This window comes from Ylistrum balloti, unplaced genomic scaffold (assembly GCF_031769215.1).
Source record: "Ylistrum balloti isolate Yb309-2 unplaced genomic scaffold, AGI_CSIRO_Ybal_v1 Utg371060, whole genome shotgun sequence".
NCBI classification, from domain to species: Eukaryota; Metazoa; Mollusca; class Bivalvia; order Pectinida; family Pectinidae; genus Ylistrum; species Ylistrum balloti.
Genome location: NW_026782586.1, coordinates 228,466 through 240,590, shown reverse-complemented (window position 1 = coordinate 240,590; position 12,125 = coordinate 228,466). Strand labels below are relative to the sequence as shown.

General features: G+C 33.7%; 2 protein-coding genes across 2 annotated transcripts; both read left to right on the top strand.

Moving 5' to 3' along the window:
• Window positions 1-108: 108 nt before the first annotated feature.
• On the top strand, window positions 109-11,909 carry LOC132560418 (diphthine methyltransferase-like). The gene is made up of 8 exons (XM_060225084.1): window positions 109-142; window positions 4,363-4,554; window positions 5,741-6,069; window positions 7,022-7,176; window positions 7,810-7,882; window positions 8,526-8,591; window positions 8,764-8,936; window positions 10,472-11,909. The coding sequence occupies exons 2-8, from the start codon at window positions 4,411-4,413 to the stop codon at window positions 10,741-10,743; spliced, it is 1,212 nt and encodes a 403-aa protein (XP_060081067.1). The 5' UTR covers window positions 109-142; window positions 4,363-4,410; the 3' UTR covers window positions 10,744-11,909.
• LOC132560435 (cyclin-dependent kinase 2-associated protein 2-like) lies at window positions 125-1,739 on the top strand. The gene is made up of 2 exons (XM_060225100.1): window positions 125-142; window positions 1,371-1,739. The coding sequence occupies exons 1-2, from the start codon at window positions 125-127 to the stop codon at window positions 1,737-1,739; spliced, it is 387 nt and encodes a 128-aa protein (XP_060081083.1).
• Window positions 11,910-12,125: the final 216 nt, after the last annotated feature.

Here is a 12,125-nt window from a genome sequence, read left to right as displayed (position 1 = left end):
ATTTCTATGTATATCAGAATAACTATTATCAATGCTAAAAATATTTCGTTTCGAGAACAAATTCCTTTCGGATTTGGAAAACGTTTCCATTTCCATTTCCGGTCGAACTCGCCATATAAGAAGAATGGAAAAAGATATAGTGGTATTTATTATAATCACATCTAACATTTGAACATCGCTCGTGTTTCGCACCGCGGAACAAATAAATTTAATTTATTTTGCAACATGAATAACCACATATGAATTGATTTAACTTGCCCTTCACGTGCCCCACGCTGTTTTGTTTTTGTTTGAAATTGTGAGACAAATCGTCCACAAAAAAACATTATATTTTTTAGGACGAAATATCTTAAATACTTGAACTGTCTTGACTCTGTCAGGAGTAATGATTTAACAAATATAGCACCGAGCCGAAATGTGGAATACTGCCAACCAACGAAGCGGTTTTTCGCGATTTTTGAAATTTTGTATTACTTTGAAGAGTAAGAAAAAGTGCTAAGGTATAATATGAGTGTTAGAAATGCCAACTCTAGACAATAGAAAAGTACATGTATTTTATAAAGCTTCCATCAGCAAGAATATCCTCAAAAAAGATAACAGTTTTTTCAGTACAAGTGTCACACCATCAACTCGAATTTGTTGTGTGTTGAACGTTTTTTTATTAATACCCCTGATTTAGGATTTCAATCACATCACTACACCGACCGTCGGGTCGTGTCAGTCACTTAACTGTAGCTATATGTGGCGCCTGGACTCCCGAGGACGTCCAGAACGACGTGGCTAATCTGTGATTCTGCCCAGCACCCAGGGGTATCCCTAGTTTTATTACCCTACACACTCACTCTTGCACGACTTCCTCACCTGTCATACCTGGACATGTACACATCTCAAGACAACACCATATAAGGACAGACACTGACACTACCTAACAGGTAACACCAAATAAGGACATACACATAAATGCACGTACAGTAACGAATACAGATTAAACAGGACGTTACAGACACTTGCTCCAATTTACCCTGTTACACAAGTGTTTTTGACTAAGGACGCATAATATGGAGGGATACATTAGAAGAAAGCATAATGATTTTCAAATTGATTGTGCTGAATTTTACAACAAATGATTTCTGTTACATTTTGATATTTGTAAATCTTAAAACAGATGACATTAGAAAGCTGAGTATTTTTCTAGTTGACTGAACTTGACTTGTGTAACTTTGTGATACATCACTTCGATTGATAGGTATTATTTTTATTATTCACTTCTTACTGGTTAACATAATGGATACTGAAAAAGATGTTGAAGGTTAACAAATTTTACTTACTGCACATCTTGAATTACACTGGTACCTTTATATTTCTTTTAGAAAAAGGATGCTTTGGCTTCAAATCCAAACTCTCCTGTCACTCCGATAATTAGTAACCCAGGCACACCCCGATCTGATGGAGAACAACAAGTGAGAGCCACACCTCCTCCAGGTCCTGCCCAACAGATTCGGTTGTCTCAGCAACAGATGATAGCACAGCAACATCAACTACACCTACAGCAGCTGTCATTGGCTAATCAAACCAAATACACCCAGCTGCTGTCTGTTATTGAGGAAATGGGACGTGACATTCGACCAACTTATGCTGGCAGTAAAACATCATCAGAGCGACTCAAGCGTGGCATTGTGCATGCAAGGATACTTGTACGCGAATGTCTAATGGAGTGTGAAAGAAGTGCGAGAACTTGACTTTTGGAAGATTTTATTTTAGTTATTTATTTGAGGAAAAATATTTTGATCTGGCTATAGTTTCATAAACATCATCAACTTTCATTGAATACTCATATACCGTTTATCATACAAAGTGTAACATCATTGTTCAAAGACATTCAGATCTCTGTGAAGAACTCTTTCTAATCAAGGTTTGTGTTGTCAAAACACATAGACAAGATATATCATTAGCTGAGATTGATTTCTGGGACGGCTGATTTATAACCAGTTAGATTTTTGTAAAATTAGCTTGTGACTTTTACTGGACCAGAGTGTTTTTATTGTTTGGAATATCACAATTGCTTGTGGAAGAATGGCTGCTGATTCTGAATTCTTTGAATTGCAAAATTTATGAATCCGACTATGATTTATCACAGAACTCACTTAGATCAATGAAAAGGGATGTTTGTAACTACCATTAACATCAGAATACATTCAAAATGAACATTTGAAAGTAAAATATAAAGATGTAGATCCTAAAATTTTTTTAATTTTTTTTTTCAAATTAGAAGATGGTATACATTTGCATTTGTAGAAAAGTATAGTTATAAAATAGAATGTCTAATACAACTTCTATGTATAATTCTGACATTCTGGATATCATTGATATCATAATTGCATGTTCATAATTGAATTTGTTCATAATGGAAGATTCTCAATTTGAAAATGTTAATTTTCTTCTGAGTACAAACCAAAGCTTTCGATAGGATGTTGAAAACCATTTAGAAAAATTTAAATGATGCATATATTTTTTCTGAACCAGTAAGGATAAGGAATATATCAAGAAGTTATAACATGAACAATTGAAACTAGGCACATAAATCATACATGTATGCTCTTCAGGCAAGGGAAGTAACTCAAACCAAACAAAATATGAAGATGCTGAAGATATGTATAGATCTATGTCTTTTCATTAAAAATTCTGATGGAACCATAGATTTATGTTTTATATTTTAAATGTTATTCTAATCTTTTACAATGATAAGTTTTGATGCTATAGTTCCATCTGCATTTAGCAGCTAAGTTAACTTCTGCATTCAATCCTGGTGATTTGACAGATTTTTCATATTATTACACAAACGAGGTTGGGTATCAATTATTAATTATATGAATTAGTATACATTGTTATATCAATTTTATAAACAACTCAGAATGAAAACATTGATTTGGACAATTATGTTTGTCTATAAGATAAAATTTGTTACTTGTTACACTGGTGTAACCAAATTTGTTGTGGCAAATTAATCATTTCTACAAGTTTGTTTTCTAATCTATTGATTCTTGTAATAAACTGAATTTTTTAGATGTCTAAATGAAAGATTTGTTCTATTAAAGATTTTTGATGAAGTTAAGTTTTTATTGTCTGTGTAGATAGATTAAGGATTCTATAGAAACTTTAAATTAAATTAATGAGAAATTTGAAAATATTAAATTGTTGAAAATTTTTATAGAATTGGATGTCTGGTACTGGTATTAGTACATATCCAACTTACTACAATGCACATCACTAATGTTTAAAATTTGCTTACAGTATTTGAGTCAAAAATGTGTTTCAATACACAGTCACATGTATCTTATGATATTTCTTTGTGATTAAGTTGGAAGATAATCAGAAAAATAAGTTGTACATGATGTCTTAACGTTTACGTGATTTTCAGTTTATAAACATGTTCTACACCAGTCTGATATAAGAAACAAAGACATTGACTGTGAAATCAAAAAGAAAGAAATTAAAATGATTCCATAAACAAAATGGTTTCTGTCCTGTTGTTTTTTTAACATTTTGGCCCACCGTCTTCTAAATAATAAACATAATCTAATGATAGCTACTTGGAATATGTTGAATGTTGACACTGTTGCATTAATCACTGCTAGAAGTTTCTGGATCTGACACATAGTTCTCAAAGGGTTTTAGCAAAGATCATAGTCAATGAGCTCAAAATTCAAGAACTTATTTTTATCCAGATCTCCTGCAATGCACCCAAAGACTTACAACATTGGAGGGCTGCTAAGCTTTGGTCTCTGTGGGTCAGCCTTTTTACTTACATGTATTATATCCTTACACTGAAAAGCTCTACATGAGTGCTAAGTTCTTTTGACATTTTATTTATGTAAGTTTACAGAATCTGAACATATTTTGGGTTATATTTGCTCAAAAGGGCAAACACATGAACTTGAAATTTAGAGTATATTCAACACCCATTACTTTAAAATATTTGTTCTATATACACATAGCTGGCTTTTGTAAATTGTTCTATTGGTTTTTTTATCACTGACTTGGAGATTTCACCAACAAAATGATGATACATAATCAGTCAACATTTTGATAAGCTTCTAAAAACTTAAGAGCAAGAGTCCAGTGGGTACTGGGGATAGAACCAAGTTTACAAGGGTCATATTTGTCTATAAGCAGAACAATATGGTTGCTATATACGTACCAAGGATATCTATAGAGTGCTGTAAAATTTCTTTATAGAACTGACCTTGACCTTCTTAAAAAGGTCACAGTTGGCCACATCATGGAAATGTTAACCAGTTAAAAACATTGCATTGTCTTGACTTGCTTGGCTTGATTTTACTCATTTTTTCTTTTTCAACACAGGTGTATTAACTATAAAGAAACTTCTGACCTGAATATTAATGTGTTACCATGGCAACATGTTCAACTTATCAAACGCTAGATACAGAGTCCAGTGCAGATTCCACAGAATGGTGTCCCCATAGCAACCATCATGATATATTGTTGTGTGGTACATATCAACTGGATACTTCTAGTTCTAAGTCTGACACACAGGTAAGATAGAAAAAATTGTATTCAGTACATATCGAAGAATATTAACTACCTGGGTTTGTAAAAATTCATTTGACTTCATAATGCCTCTGCCATAAGTTGACTGGAATAGATATTGTGTTTTTACCCAGATCAACATTCTATTTTTCTGTCATAATATTGTTCTGTTCTGTTTTAATGGATGTAGATATTATTTACCTGGTAGATATTTATTATGTAGTTTTATCATGAGAAAATGCAGTTCAATATTCTATTTTGTGTTGGTCAGCCAACATTTTCAAAGAGTTAGGGCCCTTTCATGCAGAGAATATGAAAAAAATGAAGAGTATTCCCTCTAAAGCTGATGGGGTTATTAAACTGAGATTTACAGCTTAGATTGTAAAAACATGCATGACAAGTTCAATTATTGTTATGGTTGACTTATTTTTAGGGAGTTATGGCACTTGAACTTTCAAGAACTTCTTCAATTTACACTTATTTTCTCTGTGCTGAATGAGATATCCAAACTGATTGAAAGAAACATCAAAATCTACATGAGGAGGTGCACTAACTCCATGATTCAGTATATTTTTTCTGAATATTTTAGAAGTACATGTATTCTGTACTGTACCACTATTAAAATGAATTAAAACTTTGGATGAAGGTTACAGCAAACTTCGAGCGCTAAAAGATCCACTGGCAGTGTCTGCCATCTGCAATCTCAGAGGTTGTACAAAAGACATGTACAAGTTTACAGCACCTTTTAATACAAATTAAGAGTTAGATACAACAGAGCCTAATAATGAATTAAACTACATCATACAGCTGTTTCATCCTTCTATGATGTGTTGGTGACCTATGAATGTCAAGGCCTTAAAGATGACTGAGGAAAATCCAGAGTGATCATAAGAATTGTTAAATACAAGAATATTCTGATATAACACTTTATATACTTCACACTGGTTGACATTCATGTGGTATTTTTGGAGTGATATTGAATGAAGCTGGAATGCAGAATTTAGCAACCTCCTTATATGAAATTGATTGTGATGAAATTAGAGACTTTTTTTGTAGATTAAAGCTTAATAAGATATGCTGTACTTATCTACCATGACCTAAAATTCATTGTTTGCAGGATATCATTTGTACCATTACAGCATTATTCTCAGTATCCTATCTAATATGAGATTATCTGATATTTCATTTTCAGGCATCAGATGATAGCACTGCTCTACAGCGACGACAGACCAGACATGGAAGATTATATGTTCACAGACTGACCAGTGGTCAGGAACTGACCACAGAGACTACACTGGACATGCCAGGGATTCTGGACATAAAGTGGTGTCCTACATCAACTCCAGATGGATCTCTAATGGCACTAGTTAACTCAGTCGGTCAGTTACGACTCTATAGGATGACCACAAGCGACACTGACACTTCAGGCCGAAAAGTTGACTTATCAGAGGTTATAAACTTTGACCTTGGAGGTGATTGTCTAGGATTGTCACTTGATTGGTCAAATCGAGTTCACAATGAGTGAGTATTTTCAAAATGAGTAGCAAAAAGAGACTAGGGGGATTATGTGGCTATTTTTCATATATACAGTCACAGAGATAAGGAGATGACATTTTGCTTGAGCTAGTCCAAAAAGTCAGTTGACTTTAAGCTGGCAAGGCATTTGTCATCCACTATCTGTATCAGCTAATTTTTTTTTTGTTTTTCAAAACTGCTACTCATCAGGAAAAGTTCTGGTGAGGTTTACTACAGTATAAGCTTGGAGAATTGTTGGGTCAAGAAAAATTCAAATCCTACTCCTCCAAAAATAGATGAAGAAGTTTTATCCAAATTTGTTATGAAGCATTCTTCCAGGGATAATGTTGTTTAAGTAACAACCTGAATTTAAGATCATTGACATATTTGCTTCAACCAATAGTGTGCTGAACTTATATCTTCAAAATCCCAATCAACAGTCCATATATACATATTATAGTGATATACATGTATATGGACCATGGATTAGGAATTTGTGTCAAGTCCCTGTGTTCAAAATGAAATGCTTCTTCTCCCACTATGCATACCTGAGTATGACATCTTGTGTATACCACTGGAATTTGTCATGTTAAAATCCAAAACTCACAATCGTAAAATAGTGACTACTCACAAAGGCTGACAACCATTTTGTTTTAATGTGACATGAAACAATTCTACTGCTGCTTCGTGTTGAGTTAAACTCTATCAAAGCAACTCAAACATTGACTTCAAATTAGCCATTACATATTCTAAGGGAGTAGAAAAAGTATATTGAATTAGTGCATTACCCTTGCATTTTGAAGGTATGTGAATCAGCATTATTTAATAGCATCAAATGCAGCCAATTTAAGATTCATTGTTTCCATAGTACACCGCTGTTTGATTGTTCTGTTTATTACAAAATAATTACATAATTACTTCATATGAGGCAATTTCATTGGCTCCTCTTTGTCTGCAGATCTGCTCACATATGTAGTTCCACATCAACTGGTGATATCCATGTACATGCAGTGGATGGTGGTAGCCTTCAGCCTTTGACAAGTTGGAAAGGTCATGACTTTGAGGCTTGGATTACTGCTTATAATTATTGGGACACCAATCTCATTTACACAGGTAAATGTTAAGTCAGTATAACAGACTATTAAAGCCAGAGAGTAAAAACAATTCTGGGAAAATCAAATGTAAGCAAGGTGGATGTTTGAAGTGAAATTTAAATTTTGAAAATATTGAAAGGTTTGGTAGATCTATAGTTATAAGGAATATAATGTAAAGTGAATGATAGAATGAATTTAAACTTATGCAAGATCAAAGGTTAGGTGGGAGTCAAATTCACATCAATAGATAAAGACAGACAGGTCGGATGTGCTGGCAAAAGTAAAAGAAATACTGAAAGATTTATTTAATTGACACAGTAGACATTTTTCATTTAACATAAAGATTTTACACCATCATGACTTTGAAGAATTATCTTGTGATTTTGGATTCTACTTAGATGTGGTTTTACAATCAAGTTCTAAGGTAACGTCGCTTACAAATGTAATCAGCTATTGTGCAGAATGGCAGACTTCAAGTTGAATATTTGCTATTCCTTTGAAGCATTTCCTGTCTGTTGTTGCTATGGCAACTGAATAAACAATTCTGGATTTTTGTACAACTTTGAAGTGCTTATATTGTAATTATGTAAAAAATATTTGATTTTTAGTTACATCATAACAATTGGTCATGACCTTTTTTGTCTTCATATAGGTGGCGATGACAACAAGTTGAAGGGCTGGGATATGAGGATGAATCCCAGACAAGCAATTTTTGTGAACAGGAGGTGACAATTTTATTAGAACTAGTGCTACTAAATAAAGTAGAATTAATTTTTAAAAAGCGTCAAAACAAAAACAAAATTGGAATTATGAAATTCTGGTGGTTCTCCTAGCAGAAAGCCTTTTTACCAAGGAACTGAGCAAAACTATTTTGGACATGAAGCTTCATCAATTTAAAAGTAGAATGAGGACCTTCTAAAAAGGAATAGACCCCCTTGATACTTTTAATTGTGCATAATTAGGTAAAGGAAAAAACATACATAAAACATTTGTAAATTTCATTACACATGGACCAGATTGATTAATATTACACATGGACCAGATTGATTAATATTACAAATGGACCAGATTGATTAATATTACAAATGGACCAGATTGATTAATATTACAAATGGACCAAATTGATTAATATTACAAATGGACCAGATTGATTAATATTACAAATGGACCAGATTGATTAATATTATAAATGGACCAGATTGATTAATATTATAAATGGACCAGATTGATTAATATTATAAATGGACCAGATTGATTAATATTATAAATGGACCAGATTGATTAATATTACAAATGGACCAGATTGATATTATGTTATGTAGGAATATTTTAAAATTTGTTAAATTTGATAATTATACCACTACACAGACATACTATGGGTGTCACCAGTATCCAGTGCAGTCCAATCAAGGAACATCTACTCTGTACGGGCAGGTAATATATAAACCCAATAAAATGTAAAGTTATCTCCCTTTGTTTAATTGATTGAGTCATCTCTGTGGTAGTCAGATAAAACACATTATAATTGCGGCTAATCATGTTTTATTGGTTTATCCTGGTATAATTTATCCAGACATTTTAGAACTGTTATGTATCTTTGTTACAGCTATGATGAAGATTTGATGTTGTGGGATACTCGTAACATGAGGTCCCCCGTAGTGACGACTCCTCTGGGTGGGGGAATCTGGAGAATCAAATGGGAGCCAATGCATGGACAACACATTCTCACTGCCACCATGTATAATGGCTTCCATATTGTAGATGCTAGCAACATTACTGGTTAGTTTTATTGTACATTTGTGTGTTTATCAAGTATGTGCAGATAATTTGTCCTTGCATGGCATTGAACAGTTTCCTTAGATGTAATAGATCTGTTATCTCTAATTCCAGTCCTACTGGAAACAACTTTCAGTTTTGGACACCAGTCTATGTGATCTATGATTTATTGTCCTGCGAAACTGGGGAAGGGTTGGGTTGTTAAATAGCCTATAATCCGAATCTGAAAACTGTATAAATTTCCATGTCTTACCATATATTAAAATGATAATAAGAAATTTGTCAGAAAACTAAAATTAAAGAAAATACTAAGAACACTTTGGTGTTGAAATGATGGTATTTACTACAGGTGAACCCTGAGCAGAAAAAGAACCAAGATGTATATAGGAATACTTAAGCCACTGCATGTTAAAAACAAATTGTATGGAAAATATGTGCATTTTTAGGTCACCTGAGACAAATTCTAATCTAGACTTATCTTAATACCCTTCATCCGGCATCATGCGTCCATGAACAATTTAACACTTTCGACTTCTTCTCAAAAACTCCTGATCCAATTTCAAAGAAATTTTGCAGAAACCTTTCCTAGCCTAAGATGAACCAAATTTGTAAATGATACAGTCTCCACCCCCGGGGACCTAAGGGATGGGGCAAAAAGGGGTCAAATTGACTTAAATTTAAAAAATCTTCTTCTCAAGACCCGGGTATGGTAGAATCAAATGCTCTTTGTGAATGGAAGCATCTTAAGGGGCTTTGCCACAAATGTGAATTTCATTGCCCCAGGGTCTCACATTTCTCCGTGGGGAGGGGGGTAAAGTTTACTATAGTTTATATAGGAAAACTAGATTTTTGAGCATAATTTGATTAATTTCCATTGGAAATATTTCAAACTTTGAAATTATGAATGAAGGATGACGGCTTGATGGGATGCCCATTTTGATTCTGACTGACCCCCAGGGGCTGATTGGCAGGGCCAAAAGAGGTCAAATTGACTTAAATCGCAAAAATCTTCTCTACACCAAAATATAGTAGAATTAAATGGTCTTCAAGTGCTTTAATTACCAAAATGAGTCTCACACTTCTTCCTGGGGAGGAATATTTTTGTTAGACTTTACTGTAATTTTCATAGAAAAATAGCATTTTTGAGCATAACGTTGGAAATAAGTTTATAGGAATTATCAGTATGGAATTGCAGATTTGATGGAATGCATGTATTGACCCTGTCTATATTCAGTGTCACAATTTCTGTTTCATGACACTTGATAACTATCCTTTAACCTTTATTTTCAATATTGCTTATCTCAGGTAGTCATCAAGGCTGCTAGTCCTCTTGTATGTCAAAATTGTCTAAATTGCTTTCAAAACTTTGGCTTGAGAGGACTACATTTTCACTACTTTTTCAATATTTGTCAATATTGTCACTGCAAATCATTCATATTTGTCACTGTTGTCACTGCAAACCTTCCGATATTTGTCACAATTGTCACTGCAAATCTTCAGATATTTTTCACAACAAACCTTGATTTTTTATCTTTCAGAGGAACCACTTCCTATCCTGTGTCATTATGACAAACACACATCCCTAGGTTACGGGGCAGACTGGTGCTTCATGGATCTCTCCTCACAGGCCTCTGGGAAGGGGAAGGATAGAATGGGCTCGCCAGTTCCCTTAGGGAATACAAACATTGTACAAGTACAAGATAAATTAAATATCCCAGTAAATAAGAACTGCTTAAAAACTGTGGCGACGTGTTCATTTTATGATCATGTTCTTCATCTGTGGCAAATTAATCTTCATTTAACATCATGACAGGTTTTACATGGAGGCTCTGTTTGACATTAAATACGAGAAAACACAAAGGTTTTTTGTCTTCAGTCTATATATATATCCTGTACCAGGGTAATTAGGTGATGAACAGGAAATGGTAGGAGTTTGAATCCCCAGTCAGACATGAAAAATTATACCCTGCCAAACTATGTGTTGGTTTTGCCCAGGACCATTTTTCCCTACCACAGTAAGACTCCTTAAGCACTGCTTCATTTCATCCTTGGCAAGAAATGGGATGGATCCATAGAAGTTTATATAACTTGTCTTGCATTCAGTTCTTGTAAAATAAACCTAAAATTGCTAATGTACTTTGGAACCAATAAGATTGACAAGTTATAGTTAAAAAAAGAAGGAAAAACATTAAATGAGCATAACATGTTGCATGAACATCTCAATGAATTAGCTAGACTGTTACATTTTGGTGATGATTCAGAATAGCGACCTAAGATTTCACCAAGTATTGTCTAATGCACATTTGGTGAATAGTTAATAGCCCTTAGGGAGCCTAATGTGGGAATAGGACTAATTTCATTCTGCAAAGCTTTCTCTTTCTGCAAATATTGTATCATGATGAGAATTTTAGTGTCAGAAGCATTATTTAAGGAGTCACAATTTTGTATAGATCGCAGAACTTCCAAGATAGGCAGAAAATAAAATCTTTCTCACGTTTCATTTTCAATCACATGGCATGCCACGCTAATCTGCAGTCGTCCACATTCCACACCTCCATCTTTAAACAGATAAAAAGTTATAGCTTCTGGACAAATTTGGAGATTGACACTTTCTGGAGTTTGGCTTTTGTGGTTGTTTGTAATATGGTACTCAAATTCTATTTGTACAGAATTTTGGATTTTGACAATATGGAGCTTGTTATAAATGATTATTTCTCACGTTGTTAAAGCTATGTATTAAAGTTGCCCTGAAAATCAACGTATGGAGACTTTTCAAAGAATAAATTGCCGAGCTGGGCCATTTTTTAATTTTGACAGTTAAAGTCTTATATTGATACTAAAATATTTTTCAAAAGTAGGCAATGGATTGTTCTCGGTATTCTTTTTTGAAAAATTCACGTTGTCCAAAGTTGTGCGTGTTTCTTTTTGAAAATGTTTTATTGATAAACAATATGACCAAGAATCAAACATCTGTACTCTGCTTGATTTTTGTTGTTGTTTGTTTGATTTTTGTTTGTTTGTTTTTAGGACTTTTCACCCAAAGGTGAAGAGACCTATTGTTTTTGTTCAGTTTCTTATTCTTCTACTATTCTTCTGTATTTTGTAGATTCTCTATCTTTAGAAGAGTGAATGAAAGGTTGATGGTTTAGTTATCATGTTTTTGATGAAGGTCTGAAGATGTTACAGGAACAT